This window comes from Antechinus flavipes, chromosome 4, assembly GCF_016432865.1.
Source record: "Antechinus flavipes isolate AdamAnt ecotype Samford, QLD, Australia chromosome 4, AdamAnt_v2, whole genome shotgun sequence".
Classification (NCBI taxonomy): domain Eukaryota; kingdom Metazoa; phylum Chordata; class Mammalia; order Dasyuromorphia; family Dasyuridae; genus Antechinus; species Antechinus flavipes.
Window position 1 is genome coordinate 33170219 of NC_067401.1, and position 24881 is coordinate 33195099.

General features: G+C 41.4%; 1 protein-coding gene across 1 annotated transcript; it reads right to left on the bottom strand.

Annotated features, from left to right (window-relative positions):
- Nucleotides 1-1442: 1442 nt before the first annotated feature.
- Nucleotides 1443-23274, bottom strand: C4H17orf75 (chromosome 4 C17orf75 homolog). Its single transcript, XM_051992404.1, has 10 exons — nt 22367-23274; nt 17213-17293; nt 12611-12736; nt 12102-12245; nt 9833-9890; nt 8117-8236; nt 7144-7208; nt 6180-6316; nt 5311-5414; nt 1443-3360 (listed from the first exon to the last, which is right to left on the bottom strand). Exons 1-10 carry the CDS (start codon nt 22528-22530, stop codon nt 3142-3144), a joined length of 1218 nt encoding a protein of 405 aa, XP_051848364.1. The 5' UTR covers nt 22531-23274; the 3' UTR covers nt 1443-3141.
- Between the last annotated feature and the right edge of the window lie 1607 nt (nt 23275-24881).

Here is a 24881-nt window from a genome sequence, read left to right on the forward strand (position 1 = left end):
CTCCTCCTAACGTGGCTTCCAACCTTGTCACCCAACTGCTCTCTCCAAGTTTACCAAATGCCCAATTGCCTTTTCTCAGTCCTAATTCTTTCTCTAGAATCTGATCCCCTTTTCTCTTACACTGTCCTTCCTGAGGTTTCTATGACACTATTCCCAGCTAGCTCTCCTCCTACCTCTTTGAATGCTCTTTCTGTCCCCTTTAATGAATTATGCTGACTTCTGTGTGATCATAATCCCAGGTACCTTCTTTTCTGTCTATTCCCTCTTTGGAATTCTCATCAGCTAGTCAGCCAGTCAACTAATGTTTAGTAAGCCCCTACTCTGTGCTAGGCAATGTCAGCTGCCTCTCTGCAGATGGCTTCCTAATGTGTACATCCAGCCTTGATCTGTCTCCTGAATTCGTCACTTTTATCACCAGCTATTTAATCTCAATCTCTAAATGAATGTCCCCTGAGCATGTCCACCTCAACATGTCCACAACAGAAATTATCTGTCTCCTAAAATTTCCCCTTTACTAAAATTGTCTATTTCTCATCCTCATCATCCAGATTCAAAACTTTCATATCATCTCTGAGTCCTCTCTCCCTCAATCTAGTGGTTAAATCTTGTCAATTTTGCCTCTATCTTCCTCAACTCCATCCCTTTCTCTGTACAGACTGAGCCACCATTGCCATTCAAGCCTTCATTACCTCTCACTGGACTCACCTAAGTCTCTTACTCACCTCTGCTCAATCTCCCCTCCCTGAAGACGCTGTTATTCCTAACAAATAGATCTGACTCCTGTCTTTCCCCTACTCAAAGAGCTCCAATGGCCTACCCTAGCTTATACAGCCTCCTGTCTGGCTCTTAATGCCCTCCAAAATCTGGCTTCAGCCTTCCTTTCCAAGCTTACCTTTCACATGGTTACTGTGCAGAGCAAGGCAGCTAATAACTGTAAAGTGCCTAGCACGGTGCTTGGAACATAGGAGACATTTTAGTCAATGACAACAGGCAACATTCCTTCCATCTTGTTTTCTGGAGAAAGACACTGGAGAGAAAAGCTGTATTTAGGCATTTGTGCCACTTGGTTTTATCCTGCCTAGGAAGCATTATTCAGAAGGTAATTATGTGACTTAGGTTGGGGACTATTTTATCCTCCCAGTGAAAAGATCCCTTTAAAGAAAATGGAATTTCCACGAATCAATAAGACTAAACCCCGAGGAAATGTCATCTTGAGAACTGAAATGTTTCTCCCTGTCATATTGTGCTTTTATTCCTGCAAAAGACAGGCATCATTTGGTGGTTAAAATGACTGAAGCGGGGGAAGGAGGATGGAGGAAGAGGAAATGAAGCAACTTGGGATTTTAAGTGTGGTGGGTTTAACTTTCTCGATGTTGAATAAGGAAAATGTCCTTAGCTATCCCACGACATTTGTCTACCAACAAAAAGAGAAAGTTCATGACTGCTATTCAGAAGGTAACCTTTATTTTAAAGGCAATAAAAATCTCCCATGAATGAAATGGATGTCATTTTTGAGAATGCATGTAATTTTTTAAAATACAATAACAAAAAGCTAAGTTTTGCTGGGGGAGACAGGTTTGGACCTAGGATTGTATAAGGAATATCACAGATCTAATATTCCCCACCACCCCCACCTCCCCAACGCCAAAAAAAAAAAAAAAATTGTCTTCAATATATAGCACAGTAAAGCACACATAGTAGGTGCTTAATGAATGTTTCCTAGATGAATTTCTGGTCTTAGAGGGTAAAAAGGAGGAAACACCGACAGTCATTCTGAAGCGGCAGATCACTGTTTTAACTCTGCACTTAATAGGAATTTAGAGAAATTTAAAATGATTCCTCAGTCCTTCAGGACTCTTCTACATCCCCAGGGCAGGAAAAATGTAAGATTTATGTTTCCTCTTACAAGCTTATAGAATCTCCTCTGAGCCTAGGGAAAGAGGAATCGACATAAAGGCAGGAGTCTGGGTAGAGTCTTTCAAACCCACTATTCTATGATTGAAAGAACTAAATAATAGTGATCAAAAGGGTTTTATTTAAATAGCTATACACAAGGAAAACCACTGCTACATCTGTGTAACTGTAATCTGTTCCAGTGGAAAGAAGATATCCAATCCTTTTGAGAGCAGACTTTCCATTGATTTGGTGCAAAACAATTTGAGGACAAGAATGAAAATACAGAAATCAAAAATCAATGTCTGAGTCCGAATGTAATGAAGAATCTCTGTTGAGTGTCTGAGGTTACATGTTGCCAGCAGAATGCTTTGGCTTCTCTTTTTCCCATCCATAATCACTCAAAGGTCAAACAACCAACCAGCCAACTAAGCAAACCATTCAAGCATTTTCAGCTTTATGAAAAAAAAGTCTATTCTCTATAGTCTGTCTGATTCATTTTCGTGGCTGTCCTACAAACCAGCTAATGTTTTCCCTTCACATTGGTATATCTACTCTACAAGGTCATTTCACAATTTGTTACAAATTCAAGTTTTATTTGCACATCAGCACCAGGCTGACCATATCGTCACTGCCATTATCCAACAGAATACATCAGGCACCCACAGAGTGCAAAGCTTTTAAGACATGGACTATGTTCTAGACCTGTCTTTGGAATGCTTTTGTGAAGCTAGTCTGCCCCAAGTTTAGAACTGTATCTTCTCCAAGCAGCTACAAAATGCTAAATCCCGCGGTGATTGAGAAAGAATCATGATTTTCTGCTAGGGGAAATGTCTTAATAGAGTTTTAAACAGAAGAATGGACTAAAGAGAAAGATTACAGAATCTCTTTCTGTGAGCCTAGAAAAATAGGATTGCCCACATAAAGGCAGGGAATGAGAGACATCAGATAGCCTCTGGTGGTCCCTTTCAACCCCAAGACTCTATGATTGATGAGGCTAAAAGCTGACAAAGAGAATAACTATGTTCTTGCACACTTTTATCCCTAAGACTCAAAGGAAAATGTTCTCACTGGTTTTTACATGATTTAAACTATCAAAAGACTGCAAGGTAGAATTAGTCTGAAATCACCTAATGCTTTTGGAGAGCATAACCCACTGTGACAAAGACAAATTGGTTCCCATCAATCACAAGAAGATGATGTACAATACAAGACTGCAGCAATTTCAGAGTAGATAAAAACAAATGATCAACAAGTCTGGGCCACAGCTGCTTCTTTCATGAATTCTTCAAGGGCCAGGATCACGTTTTTGGCTTCTGGCATTTCTTCATGCTCCACTTTTACTATTTTCAGTAGAATGTCTCCACTGCCACAGTTCTTCAGAAATAAGTAACACTTAAACAAGGCATAATGATTCATTTCTGCCTGGCGAATAAATCTCTTCAGATTGTTTGTATCTTGTATAGCCTAGAAAAAACAGATGAGTTGAAAGTATGTTGTTTTCATCTTTGTAGAGGGTAGGAAATTAATAACAAGGTCTAAATAGAACCAAAAAAAAAAAAAAGAGCTAAACTTTTTAGAAAAATTATCCTTAAACAAGAAGTGACAACACCCTGAATATCCTATCATTAGACCACCAGGTACACACACATAGAAAAGATAACTTGGGTGAGTGCTCTGTACAAGTCTTTGAGGCCAACCTAAGCTTGGCATTCAAACAAGTCCGTTGGGAGCTCTGCTCTCTGCCTCTGCAGATAAGTCCTAGGACCCTGCCTGAGATATGGGGAGGGCAACCAACTTTTCCAGGGACATGGCTGGTGAGTATCATGCAGGATTCAAACCCTGGTCTCCCTGTCTCCAAGCTCAGCAGTCCATGCACCAGGCCACACTGCTTCCAATAGTTTCACCAAAAATACCAATCTCTTTCATAGTGCAAAACTGTTTCCACTTGGAAAATGGACACTAATACATTGTTGATGGAGTTGTGAATTGACCTACCCGTTCTGGAGAACAATTTGGAACTAAGCCCAAAGAGTTGTAAAACTGTGCACACTCTTTGATCCAGCAGTGTCTCTAGTGGGCCTGTGTCCCAAAAAGATCATAAAAAAGGGGAAAGACCCACATGTTCAAAGTTGTTTGTAGCAGCCCTTTTTGCAGTGACAAGGAACTGAAAGCTGAGTGGATGCCCATCAGTTGGGGAATGGCTGGATAAGTTGTGGTATATGAACTTTTTTTAAAATTTTTTTTAAATTTTATAATAACTTTTAATTGACAGAACCCATGCCAGGGTAATTTTTTTACAACATTATCCCTTGCACTCGCTTCTGTTCCGATTTTTCCCTTCCCTCCCTTTATCCCCTCCCCTAGATGGCAAGCAGTCCTATATATGTTAGATATGTTGCAGTATATCCTAGATACAATATATGTTTGCAGAACCGAACAGTTCTCTTGTTGCACAGGGAGAATTGGATTCAGAAGGTAAAAATAATCCGGGAAGAATAACAAAAATGCAAATAGTTCATATTCGTTTCCCAGTGTTCTTTCTTTGGGTGTAGCTGCTTTTGTCCATCATTTATCAATTGAAACTGAGTTAGGTCTCTTTGTCAAAGAAATCCACTTCCATCAGAATACATCCTCATACAATATCCTTGTCGAGGTGTATAATGTTCTCCTGGTTCTGCTCATTTCACTTAGCATCAGTTCATGTAAGTCTCTCCAAGCCTCTCTGTATTCATCCTGCGGGTCATTTCTTACAGAACAATAATATCCCATAACATTCAATAGTATGTGAATGTTATGGGATATTATTGTTCTGTAAGAAAGGATCAGAGGATGATTTTTGAGAGGGCTGGAGAGACAGACATGAACTGATGCTGAGTGAAATGAGCAAAACCAGGAGATCATTGTACACGGCAACAAGATTGTATGATGATCAACTCTAATGGACATGGCTCTTTTCAACAATGAGATGATTCAAGCCAAATCCAATAGACTTGTGATGGAGAGAGCCATCCAGAGAGAGGACTATGGAGACTGAAAGTGGATCACAACAAAGTATTTTCACCTTTTTTGTTGTTGTTTGTTGCTTGCTTTTTGTTTTTTTTCCCTCACTTTTTTTCTTTTTGATCTGATTTTTCTTGTGCAGCATGATATATGTGGAAATATATATAGAAAAAAAACTTAGAATTGGGCAAGTGGAACCTAATGAATCAATGAGACATCAAGAAACAATTAAACAAAGTCAAAAAATTTTAAAATTAAAAAAATTTGTTTTCATTTGAAATTGCCACCATATTCAACTAAGTAAGAAATTAAATCATTCAATATTTCCTTGCACCAAACATTTGAAAATGGGTGATAAACATTTCTACAGAAGACTCATACCATCAAGAGAGAACCAGATCAACAATAAGTTACCTTCAGTTTAAAGTTCTCTAGGATTTGTCGGAAAAGAAATGGATTGCCACCTTCTGCAGCATTCAGAAACGCCTGCATCCAGTCCTCACAAAACTTGTTGCTTCCTATAAAACAGAGAATGGTGATAATAATATCTGGAGTTTGCAGAGCACTGAAAGATTTGCTCAGCTTAAATCACCTGACTCTCCTGACCATCCTCGGATAGAAGTACCACAGGTATGGTTATTTTCACCACAGATAAGAAAACTGAGGCTCAGAACTCACATGGCTTGCCTAGGACCCCTCAATCAGAAGGAAACTCAATATTCACCTCATTTCAATCCATACTTTATAGATGAGGAAACTGAGGTCCTTACATCACATACATAGTAAACATTAGAAGCAAAATTTGAACCCAAATCTTCTTGATACTGCAGTATTTGCACTCAGATCTTCTTGACTCCCAATGTTTCTACTACACTCTGTTGCTTCCTTGTGCAGACACATACTATAAAAGGTGTTATATTCCTTGTAATAGTAAGATATTAGCCTGCATTTTCCACTTATAGATTTCTCATATCCTACTCCTTTAAGTAATTTACTATTATTGTCAGAGGTGTGAAACAATAAAAAAATTTCTTTTAATAGATTTTAAAAAAATTCTTTGTTATAAAACATGATTCACTAAGTAGGGGAATGAGGGGCAGGATCTATTTGGAAATAAAGGTGCTCTAAAAAGAAAAATATTAATGATACTTTTTTTAAAAAATAAAATCCTAAAAAATGGAAGATAGAAGGTAAAGCTCTGCATTATCTGTTCTTATCCTACATCATGAACATTCAGTTTCAGAAATAAACCACCAAAGGAGGCTTGAGCACATCCATCTCACCTGCATTAGAAAACTGCGGCTGAGATCCACTACAGTTTATAACCACTGACTTGTGTGGCTCTTCAGTCATAGCCATGCATAAGGATGTCATCGTCCCTTCATGAATAAGTCCTTGGAGACTTGCCACACTCAGAAACCTGCCACAAAAGAGTGTCTTACCAAGCGTCACTGACTCTCCCTATCTCACCCCAGGTCAGAGCTGACTCCTCACAAGTCTGAACCCACCAAAGCTTAAACTGCTTTGTTTTCCAATCTGGGTCAATGTAGGTAGCCTGGTGACACTGCCCCCTCCCCAGGGACTCACCGCATTGGTGCAGACTTTACTATAAACATCTCTTTAGTCCCACTGGAGCTTAACCCGCCCAAATACTCCATCAGCCCTAACCTCCCGAGTATTAGAGGCTACAGGCATGCACTATCACAATTAACCATGCATCAATTTTAAAGGGTCTCAGGAAAAATGAGTATTTTTAAAAGTAAAGATCAACAATTATGAAGCAAACTGCCAAGAAAAGTGGTGGATTCAAGGTGCACAATGAAATGTAACATATTTTCAGACATGGCCAATGTGCAAATTTGCAAATTTGTTTTGTTTAGCTATGATATATGGATCATAAGGGTTTTTTGGGGGGCAAATGGGAGAAATGGGGGGGGTGGTTGTGGGAAGTAGTGAAAAAAAAAAGGATAAAAAAAATGAAAGAAAAGAGAAACTGAAGTATTTTTTTTTTAAAGTACACAGATGAAAGGTCCAGGAAAAAAACCACACAGACAAGGACAGTTTTGAAAGTTACATATTGAATTTATAAGCAAGTTATAGACAATAGATATTTGCAGTTCCATGGACAATAAAAACAAAATATGTAGATGACACTCAAAATAAATAAATAAATATAGAAATTTTTTTTTAAATTTAAAGCAATTTGTGGAGAAAAGTAGTTTTCATAAAGTTTTTAGCAATCTTTACCCATTAATGTCTCTCTTTGTTTTTTCATCTGATTCTTGAACTTCAACAGGAGTGTAACTCAAAGCCTTTGAGAAAGAAATTTACTGTCAATATGTATTTAATTTAATCAGTCAATTAGAGATCATTTAGCCCACTTAGCCTCAATTTGTAGAGGAAGACACCAAAGTCTAGATGTGACTGGATGACCTGTCCAATATCATAACAAGTCGCAAGCTACAGAACTGATATCTGAAACACCATCTCTGGATTCCAAATCCTGAGTGTTTCACTGCACTCTCCAAGGTGCTGAACAACAGTACCTGTCTTAAGGACTTGGTCTTTTCAACTGTTACACAGTAAAGATTAAGGTTCCTTATTTACTCAAGTCTTTGTCAACCTCACACAATTATTTGAATGACAAATCCAGTTAATTATCCAGATGATTTCAAATACACCTCATTGCTAATGTCAGAATATCTGGCTTCCATCTGAATGCTGGATGTTATTGAAGAAGGCAGCATTTGTGTTAGAGTAACCCAACATTGAGTTGGAGGACCAGAGTTCAAATCTTACCTCTGACACATACTCCCTGTGTGATCTTAGGCAACTCACCCCAGTCACAGTAACTTTACATATAAAACGAAATAGTCGACCTAGATGAATTCTGAAGTCTCTTTGGCTCTAAAAAGATCTATGATTGTCTGAATTCAAAAGGATACTTTTCTCCTCCTCGCCTGCTGCTTAGGGAATTAATTCTGTTTATAAGTCTTCTTTAAAAGTACTTAGGAGATTATTATTGTGAAATCATTTATCCTATGAAGATACCTCAATTGGCAACTGACAGTGACTGAATAACTTAACTTCAAGTTTTCAAGTGAATTGTTGATGGCTACATTTGGGACAAATGGAAAATAAATGTAAGCAATGTCTGTAAACCTTTTATAGACCTTGTCAACCAGTTGCCAATAAATGAAATGTATATATTGATACTTACAGCATGCAGGAGAAAGGTAAGCTTCTCTTGAAAGAGATGCACGACTCTCTGGATTGGGCACACAGCCGCCTCAAACCAATTGCTAAGATAGGATTTGGTGCAGGCCTCTGAGCTAACTTCCTATATATACACAGAATAAATTGTGATCATTGAACATTTTGACAAAAATGTAATACTGTCTGTCTCAACATTGTTGACCGTGATAGATCCCATTTTAACGAAGATGTAATACTGTCTCAACATTGTTGACAATAATAAGAGCTGCAGGATAAACACTTTTGAATGCTGACATTTTATCCTTCCCAGAAGAATAAGTTTTAGTAAGAATTTTTGCTTGTAAAATGAAGTATTGAGTGCAGATGCCATTCAGAAGACATTAACAAATTGAGCTGTCATGGTACTACAAAGTTTTTGGTTACAGACTGGTTTTCTCTATCAGTCTGGACTGGAGTGCAAAGTCTACTCACAGGCTGGTTACACTGTGATTGACACAGGAGCTTTGACTGGTTCTGTTTTCTGATCTGGGCCCGTCTGTCCCTCTTAGACAACCTGATGAACCCTGTTCCCAGAAGCTTCACCATATTGATACCATGATTAGTGCAGACACTAATTGGGTTTAGCTTACAATAGCTCAGAACTTCTGAGCTCAAGAGATCTACCAATTTCAACCTCCCCAGTAACCAGGTATGTGCTACTACTGTGCCTGGCTTTTAATCATTTTAAATTTTAATCATGTTAAAATTTTAATATTAAATATACTTTTAAAAAACCACTTGTACATAATAAAGGTTTGTAGTTTCATATGCAATCCTACTTTTCTGTTATTGCTTGTACAATAATTATTAATGTTCATTAAGTTCCTAATTTTTAAAAAATTTTAATCTGGAAAAAGGACTAAAAAAAGCCTAAAACAGAAACTACCATAAATATTTTTTTAATTAAAGGGATGAAATTTAAGGTGTTCCTTGTCATTTCTTCATCTGAGATAACCAGGGGAAAATGGGATGGTTATACAAACCAGGTATATTCCCAATGTTGACATCCTGGTACTGTTCTCACATTCCCCTCAAAGACCTTTATCCATGAAAGATCATCTTCCTAACCAGGTCACTTGAACAACTGACCTATATTATTGTATTACAAGTCATCCTTCACCCAACCCTCTCCAAAACCCATTCTGCCCCATGGAACAAGTCATACTATTACTCAAAGAGGTGCTAGAAGCCAAAGCAGCAAAATTGCTTCAAAAAAGGTTTAAATCCATTAGTAGAACAGAGCCATAGAAGGGTTCTTAGGGAAGCACTGGGATTCAGGGAATACATTTCCAGTTTCTGTGACCGACCCCAGAACAGTGCCCTCCTTCTGCAGAGTGATATCTGAGTTGGGGGGCAAGGCTGTAGGAGCAGCAGAACAATGCACTGGGTAGCTGGGACCCCTGTTTCCACCTGCTCAGTGGGCATCATTCACATGTCATCTCACTGGATGAGCTGAATCCCCAACATTTAGTTGGGAAGGAAAGCAGCAGAGCCATAATCTGGAACACACAGGGCTGGTGCATTTGCTTTGCCTCAGTAGTGAACTTCCTGTCTGTCTTAGAGCAACATATATTGAGGATTCTTGGTGGCCACCTGGAAATGTTCTGCAAATAGAGCAGAACCATGACATCCAATAGTATTAATCTCCCATGCTTAAAAAGGATGAAGTCAGGCTTTTTACCTTGCTATCCACATTTGTCTTCAGGCCTTGGATGTATCTGTCCAACTCAAGTCTGAAAGTATGATCTTAAGGAATAATAATAATAAATAATAGAAGTGACAGCTAGCATTTACATGACACTTTAAGGTCTGCAAAACATTTTTCAATATCTCATTTTATCCTTATAACAATCTCAGGCCATTTGTGCTACTATTATTACTATTTTATAGATGAGGAAACTAAGGCAGTCAGAGGTTAAGTGCCTTGCCCAGAATCCCACAGCTAGTCTCTGAGCCCGGATTTTAACTCAGGCCTTCCTGACTCTAGGTGCTGCTCAGTCACTGTGCCACCTAGCTGCTTAGTGATAATAATGATAATAAATAAATACTAATAAGAGATAAACCAAGATGCTTTTCTGGCTTTCAAAATAAAATATAAAACCTCTCAGTTTACAAACACTATGAATTAAAAGAACCCCAAAAAGTGGCCTTTGGGAAATGACCAGAGGCCTGGTAGCTGCAGAGCCCATTGGATTCCAGTCCTCCTCCAGCATCTCCTGTACTAGACTAGGATAAATGAGCCCACTTAACCTCTTGTTGCTATACTTGGCTCCCTCAGCCTGAAGGTGATAGTGGTACTGAGCTCATCAAGTCAAGCTTTCCTCACCTGAGAATTCTCTCTACTACTGAAATCACAGGTTCCTATTACTATCTTTATGGGCAGTAACACCCCTTGAATGACTCAGAGAAAGGAAGAAACTCAATGAAAAAAGGAATTTAAAGTCAAAAGATTTGAAAAGAAAGTTTTAAAAAGAAAAAAAGCAAATTGTTGATAATCACTTTAAAAAACACTCAGCCTTACTAATGATGATCTTTGAAGTATCCCTTGTAGCCAACAAGTGGACAAAAACAAATAAAAACCAAACATAATTCTGGAGGGATTGTGAAGAAATGGGTCCACTCATTCATTGCTGGTAGAATTCCAAGTTTTAAAATTTCTTGGAAAAGTAACCCAATAGGTAGTAAAAGTTACAAAAATCACCATAAACTCTGACCCAATAATTTCACTGTTGGAAATTTATCCTGAGAGTTTTATCAATGGCAAAAATAAGCAAGAATCTATTGAAAGATTTTCATCAACAATCTTATATGTAATTGTAAAAAACAAATAAAATGGGAAATAACCTAAATGTCTAACCATAGGGAAATGGTTAACTTATGCTATGATCATGGAAAGAAATATTGTAATATAATGAGAATGGACATGTACAAGAAATACAAAGAAATCTAAAAAGTCCATTATAAAAAAAAAAAGTGAAAAAATAAGAACAAGAGGAATAGAATACATGTTAACTACAATTATAAAAGGAAAAGTGAATTAATCTTTCATAGGTTATGTATACAATAACTATAGTAATGTAAAGAAAATCAATTCAAAATTCTAATCAATTTAGCTGCCAATCATGGCTTCAGAGGAATAACTATAACGAGGATTGCCTCTTGGCAAAAAGTGGTGGGTTATAGGTACAAAATAAAAGCTACATTTTCAGACACTGTTAATACATTGTTTATATTTAATACATTGTTAATATTATTTATATTTATATTTAATACATTGTTAATACATCTGTTTTATTTTATTTATTGTTTAAATTTTATTTATTTGTTATAAAGAGAGTGGGTTGAAAGTGACAGTGATTTTTTTTAAAAATCAATATTAAACATTAATTAAAAATTAAACATTTTTAAAAAGTGATTAAACACAAATTGCCAAAGAATCCTATTGGAAATTTAAGAGGAAATGCCATTATAATACTGTATGTGTTGAATTTACTTAATTTATATGTAAAAAGTCACAAAAGAGTTTAGAGGTTAATATTAATGTTTGCTTTCAATAAAATATTTAATGAGCTAATCAATAAGCATTTTAAAGTACCTAAATGGAGCAAAAATTGTGCTGTTAATTTTTTAAAATTATTAAAGCATCTGGAGGATGACTTCCTTTTTCTCACCTATATCCCTTCCCTAGCCAGCCAGCAGCTTCCTAAATCCCCAATGGTTCAGGGCAAAGGAAGCTTTCATTGACTTCTCTACCCTCTCCTTAACGCTACTTAATATATACTTTTCCATTCCATTAATTAATAATGTGAATTTTTAAAAATAAAATGAATGAAAGCTTATGGTAATGATACTGTGAAACTCTAAGGATGAAAAGTCAATGGAAATCCATCTTCTGTTTTATTCTTCTGCCTTGGCTTTCCTGCCATTTTCAGAGACAAAGAAAAGGATATAGTTCAAGTCCTTTTTCAGATCCTCCTAAAAAACACACTATATATTCAGGAGTGTCAGGTACAGACTCTGTAGTTGCTGTTTCTAGAAGCGGTTTGTCTTGCTGGAAAAGGCAATAATAGCAACCAACCCGGGAATCTGGAAGACTGGGGGAGAAGGGTGGCAAGAGGGGGTAAAAAAAAAAAAAAGTCAAAGGCTGGTGACTCATCCTGTGGCCAACATGCATCTCATTTAGCTGCTCAGCTAAATCTATTATCTGCATTGGGAATCTGCCCACCTCCTTATCATGTCTTACGTTAAATACTTGAAAGGGAAAGGTTAAGTGGATTGCTAGTATTAACTTAATTAACTAATTAAGGGGGGGGTGAATCAAGAGTCACAATTTTCTTGCTGTGATCAAGATGGGCTAGACATAGAGTCAGCCAAGTACTTGTCAGCTAGGAAGATCTGGCCCTGAGGGAACTGCTTATCCCCTCCATCACATGGCTCAGGCTCAAGTCCCAGTCCTTACCTCAGCTCCACTGATGTAACATTACCCAACCCTTCAAAGACAGCTCCTTTGGACAGACGCTTAGCGATGGCGCTCCGGAGCTCTGGCTCTGCTTCTGATGGTAAATTAGTGTCTACCAAGGAAAGGCTTTTAAAAGAAACAAACAAAATAAAGACATATGTGTGTATGTGTATGTGTATCTATGTCTATACATGTGTGTATACATTTGCTTCACATAATTTATTTGTTCCTTGCCAAGGGAGTTTGGGATTTGCAATGATAAGCAAAGTCGGATGTCTGAGGAACCTAGGATGATTTTCAGGGAGGGGATGTGTAGAACTGCATGGCCTTAGAGTTGGGAAGAGCCACGAGTCATCAAACCCAAACCATCATTTTATACAGAGACGAAGTGAACTGCCAAAGTCATGCAGCTAGGACGTATCTGAGGCAACATTCAAAGCCAGGAGAGTAGACTACTCTATCCACTGCTCTCTACTGTCTGTCTCTCTGCCAGAGATTCTTATAGCCTTTATGTCGCATGGACCCTTTGGCAGCAATCTAGGAAAGCCTAATATGCCCCTTCTCTAGAAAATGTTTTAAGTGCTTAAAATATACAGAACAAAAAAAGGAAATCAATCATAATGAAATATCGGTACCAAAATATTCTTTAAAAATCTGCAGACTCTAGGTTAAAGACCCCTGCTCTATGCTGTTTTCTTGGTGTCATGGGGATTAATTGGGTGACCACATCAACCACCTTTTGTATCACCATTCATGAAGTCAAAAGCTAGTTTCAGACATTTGGTCAACTGAGTTTTCTGTAGGAAATAAAAAGCAAAAATCTCAAATTTGAGTCCAGATGAAATTCAGTTAATCAATCACTGCTTAAGCACCCACTGGGCATGCCAAGTTCTATGGTAGAAGTACAACAGAAACAACTCTATTCCCAAGGAACTTACTATCCAATGGGGCAGAGGAAGGGATAGGTCATTTCCACAGATAACTCTAAGAGAATCCCTGGCAAAATGCTGGGGGTAATCCGAGGAGGGAGGCATCCCTTTCTGCTGGGCTTCTTGGAGAGTCCTGTGGGCAGGCCTAGAAGGGAGAGTGGTAGGGAGGCCCTTTCACCTCACAACTCACACCTCACATCTCCCAGACTGGCTAAGATGGCAGAAAAAGATGTGGGAAAACTGGGACACTGAAGCATTGTTGATGGCACTGTGAAATAATCCAATCATGAAAGCAATTTGGAACTGGGCCCCAACAGCTATCAAACTGTGATCTTTGAACCTTTGACTCATCAGTGTCTCTACTGGGCCTGTATCCCAAAGAGATCATAAAAGAGGGAAAAGGGACCCACATGTGCAAAGATGTTTGTAGCAAACCTTTTTTGCTGTGGCAAGGAACTAGAAACTGATCATCAGTTAAGGAATGGCTTAATAAGTTAAGAGATATGAATGTAATGGAATATTATTGTTTTACAAGAAATGATAAGTGTACATGGCAACAAGAAGATTATACGATGATCAATTCAGATGAACGTGGCTCTTTTCAACAATGAGATGATTCAAGGCAATTCTAATAGACTTGTGATGGAGAGAGCCATATGCATCTAGAGAGAGAACTATGGGAGTGGATCACAACATAGTATTTTCATTTTTTATTGCTGTTTGTTTGATTTTTTTCCCTTTTTTTCCCCCTTTTGATCTGATCTTTCTTGTACAGTATAATGTATGTGGCAGTATTTTTAGAAGAATTACACAAGTGTAACCTATATAGATTACTTGCTATCTAAGAGGGAGGGGAAGTGGGAGGGAGGAAGAAAAATTTGCAAAGATGGATGTTGAAAACTATCTTTGCTTGTATTTTGAAAAATAAAAAGCTTTTTTTTTTTCAAATACGGAGATGATAAAGACCAGAGCAAGAACATGTCACTAAGATTTGTCCAGTTTAAGAGGTAGAATAGATGCAATAGAGAGAGCAGAGGCTGAAAGGATGAATGGAAACTCAAGGGCTGGGGACTTGACTGAAGGATTGTTCAGTTCATCAACAATCACTTATTAAGTACTTATCATGTGCCAGGCACCGTGTTTAATGCTGGGGAGTACAGACAAAGGGAAAACATGGCCCTTATCTCCAAGGTCTTTTCTCCAAGGTCTTTTACTGATGGAGGAGGTGATGTGCAAAGGACTCTACACACAGAAGTTGTATTCAGAATAAACGAAGCAGAGTACAGGGGCTGGGGAGAAGGAAGAACTCCCCAAAGGAGAGGACACTCGAAGGAAGGCAGGATGAAGGAAAGCATTCTGAGCCTGGGAAACAGACCAGGGCAGGCTGCGTCCCTGGGAAGGAACATCACACAGGCTCGGAAATCATGTGTCTTCGGGTAAGAGAAAGGGAGCCACTGTGGATCCCCAAGCCCAAGAAGTGCCCAACCTGAGAGGACATTAAAGCTCACTAGCGCAGGGCAGGATGGAAGAGAACAGGTTGGAGGAGGAAGCTCCAGGAGAAGCAGCGAGGGTCTGAACGAGAAAGGACGCTTTGGGATTGGCAGGTGCTGGAGCAAAGACTCAGCAGGCGGTGACAAATGAAGGAGGGAACTTCAAAGCGTCTCCGAAGTTCTGAGCTGGGTGACGGTGAGGCTGGAGGTACCAAAGGCAAAAATGGAGGAGGGCAGGTCTGGGGAAGATGAGTCCTGGAGTGGCACATGACATCAAGGGGGAAAAAGGCAGCTGGAAAGATAAGCCCAGAGCTCTGGGAGAAGCTGGGGGAGAGTGAGGAGATTTGGGAATATCTGGCCTGGCAGTGATACCCATGAAAAGAGCAGAGGAGGGAACTTAGATAACGAGAAAAGGCTCAAGGAGAGAGCTTGCAGGGAAAGCCCTTCTCGAAGACAAAGGGAAGAAAAAAGGAGACAGAGAAGGGACAGGCAGGGAGGAGATCCCGAGGGTGCAATGTTCCAGAAGTCAAGGGAAGGGGTCCCGGGGGGGTGCTGGAAGGGAGTCAGTGCCAAATGCCTCAGAGAGAAGCAGGAGAAGAATACAAGAAGGAAAAAAGGGTTCCTGCTGACCTTGGGGAGAGCTATTTCTGGAGCCCAGCAGGGAAGGAAGCCAGATTACAATGGTCCACGAAGGGACTACGTCATGGAGAAGTGACAGCAGCGGCATTCGCGGAACACAAAAGAGCAACAATTTGAGGGGGAGAGGGATCCAGCACGAAATTTAGAACTGGAAATCTGTGAATGTGTCCATGGTCTGTAGCCGGGGTGGGGAGTAGGTAAAGATGAAAGAAAGAATGGGGCAAAGTCACAGAGGCGAGGGCTGGCGCAAGCCCGGATGGGGCAGCCAGAGACCGCAGGAGTGCAGGGAAGGTAAGTTCTAGGAGGGCCCGGCCCAATCCTGCTCACACCAAGTCAGAGAAAGAACATCCTCCACTCGGATCCTGAGGCTCACTGCAATCCCTGCACCTGAGCGGAGTTCCAATCTCAGCTTTGGCCCATGCAGGCAGTGAGGGGATGCGGGGCGCCGGCCAAGGAGTGTGATGCTCTCCGGGCCTTTCACAGGGTTGTGTGACCTTGGGCTTATCCCCACCTCAGCTACACATAAAACACGGAGCTGGGCTTCCTCCAGAACCTCTGAGCCTCGGGTCTCTCATCTATAAAAACAAGGAGCCTGGACAAGAGGCTCTCACAACCAACAGTGTACCACAAACTCCAGGATAATGGCCCAAGCTCACACAGAGTAGAGTGTGAAAAGCAAAATTATAAAATGAAATTTGGAACAATTCTGATAGGGAGCAACTGGACCTGCAAACTCACTGATATAGAGGACTGTCAGGCAATAAAAAATCCCTCTACCACTGCAGGTGACATTCTGTAACTTATAATCTTTAGCTGTCTGGAGCAGAACTGTCAAACACAAAGTTCCAGGGCCTCATCCAATGTGGCCCAAGTATGGTATGAAGCAGATAAAAATGTAATTGGGAAACATTTCACAAAATAAAAATACAACAAAAGGACAGTTAATGTTAAAATGAGGTTTCTAAGTTACTATGTGGCCTGTAGCAATTTTTATATATGGTTTAGTGGCCCCCATTTCTGCATGAGTTGGACACCTCTGGCCTTGGGATCAAGGGGCTTCCCCAGGGCCACAGGCCTAGGATGAGTCCGAGCCAGGCCCTCCTGGCTCCAAAGCTAGCTTCTACACTTCAGGCCACTCACTAATTACCTCTTGCAGCAATGTTCACAAAGCATTTAAATCCAATCACTGAAATCCCACATATGATCCCTGAAACCGAGAGAGAACAAATTCATGTCCAATTACTAGTGACACAAACATTATATGGACCTCCTTTTGGACTGTGAACCTGCCAGGGCAGAGACTGCTTCTAACTTTTCTTTGTATTCCTATTGCTTAGTACAATGCCTGGTCCATTGTAGACATTTAATAAGTAAATGTTTATTGACCTGCCCAATTCACAGTATTAGAAAATAGAGATCTAGGTTCTTAGGAAGAAAGTAGATTTATATGTCTGACAGAGGAATTACTCAATGGAAAAATCAGGATTTCTGGTTTCTACAGGTCAAAACTGCACTAGAGACAGGAAAAGAAACGCTGGCTTTACCTGAAGTCTGTGGCAGAAGGAGTTTCCAAAGTCAGGCTCCCCGGATTTCCATCATCACTGTCCCCACGTTGTGTTGGTGACCTGCAAGCCACGGGATTATTGTGGTCATTAATCACAGAAACCTCACTATTGCGGGATTCACAGAGGAAAGGGGAAGGCTGGGGAAGAAGCTAGTTAAAAGGGAAATCATTGAGGAATATGAGCAGAGAAAGCCAATGATGGAAGTCCCGCTTTTTTGTAATGATGGAAACTCCAAGTGAAATCGTGACAACAGGCAATCTACACACAAACCCTTGGAATTGGACAGAAGTGTAAAGATCATCTGACCCAACCTGCAGAAGGCCAGTGGATCCATCCCCATCTCCCTAATAATTGTAAAGGCAGATCTGCTATTTACTACTCTTTTTCAACAAGTACCTTGATATTGATAAAACAGCAACAGCTTTTTACATTTCTGTTGATGTTGATGAGCATCATACCTAAGGCATCTACAACTCTTTACTGTTGCTAAGTATCTTGGGGGCTGCTAGGTGACGCAATGGATAGAGCACCAGCCCTGAGTCTGTCCTCAGACACTTAACACTTCTTGGCTGTGTGACCCTGGGCAAGTCACTTAACCTCAATTGCCTTGGGGGGAGGGGAGATAAGTATCTTGGTATTGATGGTTGGGATGGATAATGATGTGCATTAACCATGAAGCTAGCTAATGTTGTGACCCCAGCCTAAAAGATATATTACACTGGAGCTGGATTCCAACACCAACGCTCAGGTAACCATTGGTAAAGAGCTTAGTTAGCTACAGTATCAGGTGAGCTCTCTCACCTGACAGGAAGTGTATACCTGCAAACCCACAGGTAGGTCCACTTCAAAACCCCAAAACCATGTAGAAGCATTTAAAAACAAATAAGAAATGGGGATTCTAATAATAAAAAATAAATAGCCTCAAGAAGAATTCTTGACCAAATAAGGGAGAGATCACAAAAAGAGAAACTAGATAATTTTGACTGAATTAAATCGATACTTTTTATAGAAACAAAATCAATGCAGCTAGGGTAAGAAGAAAACAGTGGATTGGGGGAAAATAAAGCTTGGATCCCTTTTTTTACAGGGATTTGATCTTCAAAATATGTAGGGTATTTCAAAAGATTTAGTGAAATGTTAAGGTCCAATAGCTTAAAACTTCATTAAGACTTTGGGAAATCTTTTATAGAAAATTAATATGTTGTCTACGATTGAAATCCATTACCCACTAGATAAGTGATCAAATGATATGAACTAACATTACTCAAAAGATGATTTGCAAACTCTTTAATAGCCATATTTGAGACTGTTTCAAGTTACTAATAACACAAGAAATGGAAATTGAATAAATTCCAAGGTTTTAACTCATCTACCAAGTTAGCACTGATAGGGAAAAAATAAATTAGTGTTGGGGTACAAGAGAAAGAGAGAAGAAAGGATTAAAGTAAAAAGCAGAGAACAAAAGAAAATCTACAAGGAAGCAAAGAAAAGATGGACAGTTATGAATATAATGTCTTCTATACATGCTTTCTTGAAATGGAAATTTATTGTTACACATTCTGAATCCTCCCAGATGTTCTGTTGGGACATCTATACATGACAATATTTTGGGGTTTTTTCTATTTTTTTTCTTATTTAGCACTGAAGTTTTAAATGAATGCATTTAATATTTAAATATTTAAATTATAATATAATTTATATTTATTATATCTAAAATAACATAAATTAAAATTAAAAATATTTTTAAAATAGTGATGGAGGCACTATAGGGAGACAGGCACACTAACTGTAGAGTTCTGAATCAGTAAAAACCTGAAAAGCAATTTGGAATTATATTAAGGAAGGGAATTAAATTGTCAATAACCTTTGACCTAGAGATCCTACCAGTAAGAACACACCCTTAGGAGTACATTGAGCTAGAAAATGACTAGCCGATAAAATAGGGGGAAAAAAAAGCTGAATATGTGCCAAAATCTTCCTAGGAGCCCTTCTTTGGTAGCAAAAAGCTAAAAGCACAAGAGTTCCCCTTGAATTGGGGAATGGTTTTTTAAAAAATTGATATGAATATAATTCAATATTATTATGCTGTAAAGAATAATAAATATGAAGATTCTAAAAAAGTATGGCAAAACTTATATGAACTGATGTGGACTGAAAGAAGAGCAGAATCAGGAAAACAACACATACAATAAATACAATATTGTAAACAGAATGAATCATAAAACAAAAACAAAACTGGGCAATATGTAATTATAAATACTGATCTTGGACCCAGAGAAGAGTTGAAAAGACGCAGAAAGGTAAGGATTGTGAGTATAGAATGCTCCATAAACTGTCAGATGTTGCAGGTGACATAGCTATTTTTCTGAATTTTTTCCTTTTACTCTTGGTTTCAAAGGAACACTTCCAAGTAGGGAGGATGAAAGAATATATTCTGAAATGAATGAGAAGAAAAAAAGAAACAAAAAGAAATAAAACCATAATAATACCCTAGCCACCAGATGTCTAGTGATAGGATTGGAAAAAGGGAAAAATTGAGAGAATGGGAGAAAGGAAAGGGGGAGGGGGCAATGGCAGAGATTAGGAAGAATGGGCAAAGAATATTGGGATCTAAAAAGAGAGATGCAAGGAGAGAAAAAGGCAGGTGACAAAAAGGCTGTGGCAAGGATGGAGGAAATAATCTGGATGCTGATGGTAGCTTCAGAAACTTTTGAGGGAGAAAGATGGGACAGATGACAGGGTAGAAGTGGGAAGGTGAAGAGAATGAGAGGATGGAGAAGGAGCAATGAACTAGGAAAGATTTTCCTCTTCCTTGTATCCTCAGGGATCTCAGCCCAATACATCCTTCCATCCAGACCAGGGTCACAAGCCCCTATTATGCTCCTGCCTCCCCCCTCTCTCATCACGCCTTGTCTCCTCCTCCTCAAGCAATAATAATCAAATCCAGACCACCACTGCTGCCCCACGACTCCCCTGCAGGCATCGTTTCTCACCCATTTCACCCTGTTTCCTTCTCCTGAGTCCCACGCCTGCCCTGCATTCTCCCCAGATCTTCCCCTCAGAATCTCTGGTTTCTTTTAAGACCCAACTCAAAGCCTTCCTACTCCATCACCCACATCTACTGGGACGCTCCTGGTCACCGTAATTGATGCTGACTTTGTCCTTTCCTAAGACTGTGAGTTCCTTGGGCTGGGCCTTTTCATCACTGTCTTTATATCAAGGGGATTGGATAATGGGCCACTCCATGTCAGAGGCCATCCAGGTCAGTCCCTTTGGGTCCCCCCTCAACTCTTCCCTCCCCATCCACTTTAACCACCGCCCTTCCCATAGATCAGCTTCCCTCCTGTCACCTGCTTGCCATCACCCGAAAGCACAGGGTTGCTAAGGAGAGTTGTCCAAAAGGGGGCTGCTCGCTCCTCCGGCGGTGTCTGGGCCCTCCTCTCCAGGTAGCGCCTCCCTGAGACTTACTCACTCATGTATAACATCCCCTCCAGATACCGGGGGCTCCTCCAACTCCCTCCCTCTGGGGGAGTACCCAGCTCACCATCTTCCTCCTCACCCCACTCCTGCCTTGTACCTGGGCCTTCAATACCACATTTTCCCCCGAACACCCTCACCGGCTCTTTCATTCCACATTAGTTACACGTAGAGACCCCTCCTACTTCGCTGAAAAAAATGGAGGCTGCTCATCCCAAGCTCCCCTTCCTCCCCGCCACCCTCCAGTCTCAAAGGATGAATCCAAACCCCCAGTTTGTGCCCTGAGCCCTCTCCCTCCCGCCGGCTCGTCCTCATGTTCCACCTCTCTTTATTCACTTTCTCCCTACCTTCAAACACGTCTAAATCGCCCCCATGTTCAGTTTTAGATGCACCTTCCTCCTCATGTCCTTCCCATTCACATGATCTCCCATCATTCTCGGTATTTCCTCCCTTTCAGACAACTAGGAAAAACCGCTTCTGTGGCTTTCTCTTTCTCCCTGTCCTTCACTTCCTGCAATCTGGCCTCATCCCCACCGCTCTCCAAGGTCATTATCCTCCTCCTCTTTACTGATACATCAAGGTCTTTTTAGCCTCTCTGTAGCACTGAACCCTGCTGATCCCTGCCTAGATGCCCTCTCCTGCCTGGGCTTCCCTAATCTACCCTGAATCCGCTAGCTCCCCTTTGGCAGGTCTTCCTCCTTAGACCCCTCTGGGGGGATCAGAAATGTGGGCGTCCTCCGGGGCTGGTGCGCACACATGCGTAAGCCTGGACCTCACAGGTGCGGGATGCAGCACTGTGCACGCGCACATGCCGGGATATGCAGCCTGGCATGGGCTATGCGTGTGTAGTTTTGCACGCCTTGTGTACTGGAGCATAGCTGCCCACGGGGTGTGCACACACGTTTGTACTGCATGCACGTCTTGCTCTGCAAGCTCTGGGGGTAGGGTGCATTAATTACAGATGCAACGCATGTGCCTACAGGTCTCTTCATATATATATGTGTGTGTGTGTGTTTCATATAAACATACGAATACATATACACCACACGTAAGTGTACACATTTTGTGTATGTTTGTATGTGTATGTGTACAAGCTTGGGCATAAATGTATCCATGTGGAGGCTGCCTACGTCCGCCCCCGTTTTCAGGGATGCTGGCTGGCTATGGATGTCTGTGCATGCGGCGTGCGTGAGTTACAGCCATGACGCAGGCCTGGGCGGGCGTGCCTCGGGCACGTGTAGGCAGGGGTGTACATGTGCTGTGTGATGCAGCGTGGGGGGGGGGGGGGCAGGTTAACGCATGCGCGTGATGCCCTCGAGGCGGGGCTGCATGAGGACATATTGCCGATGTGCGTCACAGTAATAATTATAATTACAAGAGCTATAAGGATTTATAGGTTTCCACAAATATTACGTCATCTGAACCCCCAAAGGCCCTGAGAGGTGGGTGCTATGATTATGCCCATTTTACAAAAGAGGGAACTGAGGTACAGACGGGAATTGGTGGTAGCTTAGAGCTCGGGACTTCCCGACACCGCACCGCCGCGCCCTCTGCCCCGCCCCCGTGCGTAGGTGCGTGCGCGTGCCCTTCGGGAGTGTGCGCGTGCACCGGCTGATCGGGGGAGGGGCAGACCTGAGCCCTGCACCGGGGCCGCACCTGCTTCCGTGGTAGGCGTAGAGGCAGAAATGGCTGCTGGGTGGCTGCCCGGGCTTCCGGTCCTCCGCGCTCCCGCTCCCGCCGCCGCCGCCGCCGCCGCCCTCCTCGCTGCTCTCCAGCTCCTTGTCGTCCCCGTCCAGGGATTCCTGCAGGGAGGGCAGCATGTCCGCGCGCCGGGGCCGGGCCGGGCCGGGCCGAGCGGAGCCGAGCTGAGCCGAGCCTCAGGCCCGCGCCTGCGCGTAGGGAATGGGGGAGGAGCGCCCTGCGCGCTGTGTCCCGCCCTGTTGCTCCCCCTGGTGCCGTAGGTCGCTTTGGAAGAGCTCGGTCGCACCCGCTCCCCCAAGTTTCCGTTCCGGGAACGCGAATGTCCGGTTGAACGGGAGAGGCAAATCACGTTGTTTTCTTATTTGTCAGAAATGGCCCTGAGATGGTAGAGACCAATTCCTTGGTTCCACGAATCTCCATGTGGAAGCGCCCCTTTACATTAGCGAGCTTCCCAGGTCCAGATTGTCTTTAAGCGGAGGCTGCATAATCCCTTCTTAGGCATTTAATGCCATAAATAAATTTTATTTTAATTAAACCGGCTTTAATGCTGGAAGGACTTTGTTATTGTTGAAAACCATCCCCCAAACAAAAACCACCTTGCGCGTTGCCATCCTAGGAACGCAGATGTCGCGGGAACAAGTTTGCGCTCCCCTCCCACCCAGCCTTGCGCAGAGGTTGTCTGGTTCTTCGGAGCTCAGTCATTGCTTCGGGCTTCACGGTCCTTCCCGGCAAAATCTAACAATGGCATTACGTGTTCTCCAGCATCCCTTCCACCAGTGCAAGCTTTGTGGCCCCGGGCCAATCACTTACATCTCCCAGAACTCTCTCGTTTATAAAGCGGAGGAGATCATTGCTGTGACATAGAAATGTTATGAAAATCCAATTAGATAATTTACATGAGTAATGGGGTCTTCGTTACTGGATTGGGGTCAGTCCCATGGAACATTAGTGATGCTGGAACTCTTCCAGATGAGCATGATCTGGATTCTGCAATGTTATTGGTCCCTTGGTCTGCTTCATCCGAGGAGAGGAAAGGGGAGTTGGGGGGAGGGTGACTACGTTCTAGCTGCTTCTAGTCCACCCGTGCTCTGAAGGGCAAGCACAATTAGATGCTTCTGTCTGTTCCTAGATTCCTCAGGTGAGAGTAGAGGAAGTAGTGTCACTGAACAGGAAAACTGAGCCATCCGGGGGAATTTAGTCAATCTCTCTGTCTCTATCTCTTTGTCTCTTTCCCAAGTATGGGAGATTCACAAAGTTAACTGTAACTCCAACGAGTAAAGGTGTGAACGCAAGCATTGTATCATTTAGTGCTACTTAGTACCTTGTTTCAGGTTCTGGCCCAAAACACCTTGTAAAATCAGATCAGTAATCTATCAACTCTAATGAGTTAGCAGTTTGTAAAGATTCCGACAAGTTTGTCCATCTCTCCTCTCACTCTGTCTCTATCTCTTTTTTCTCTATCTTTCTTTGTCTGTCTCTGTCTCTCTCTCTTTCTTCCCCTCCCACACACACCTTTTCTCTCTGAGTCCCAGTCTCTATCTCTCCCTCACAACACCTTTGCTCTTCATCTCCTGGTCCCCTCCCACCAGCACCTTAACGAGTTACTAAAGACTTAATCTCTCCCCTGATTCTCGTGAAGAGATAAGGAGAGATCCTTCTTCCCTTCTCAGTAACAATGGTGCTTGTGAGTCCGTTACAGGGCAAGGAGAGTATATGATTCTTGTCTAATTGAGCCTGAGATCGGATTCCCCACCAGTCTCTTGTGCTTTGTGTCTCTTTTCCTAAGCAGAAAGCAGTGGTCTTAGGAGAGAGGGGTCAGGAATTCTGGTCTAAGAACAAATTATGCAACAAGAGGTGATCTGCACAATACTGAATATAGTGTGGGAAGTGATCTAGACTTATGAGTGGCACAAATAGTGCAGGTGGAGTATTCTTCTTTTCTAAAATATGATCGTTCTCTGGGAGCAGATTTCTTGGGGAGCTTCTGGAGGCAGCCTTAGTTTCAGCCCAGATCAATAATCACCTCAAATGCAGCTAGTAATTAAAAGTTCAAATCCTTTATTATTTCTTCCAAAATTGCCCAGTTAGCTTTCCTTGGTTCCTAGAGCTTTTGTTACTAGTCATTTGCCTCTGCAAAGCGCTCTCTGAATCCTGGCTCTCAATTTCCTCCACTGACTCCTGCTTTCTCCATCTCCTTTATTGTCTCTAGTGTTTGTCATTTTATATGCTTTTTTAGAGATGTGAACTCAAAGGTTCCTCTGAGAGAGTGGGATTGTGGGTTCCTGACTTGTGAATCTTAATGCTAATGTGTGAACTAATGTGTGAACTTTTAAAGGTGTGAAAGGTGTGAACTCTGAACTAGAGAATTGTTAAATACCATGCTAAATTTAGACAACTGACTTATCATTTTGTAAGAATCCTAATATGCAGGTAAGAGGTAAAAGTATCAGTTACACAAGTCTCTCTAGAT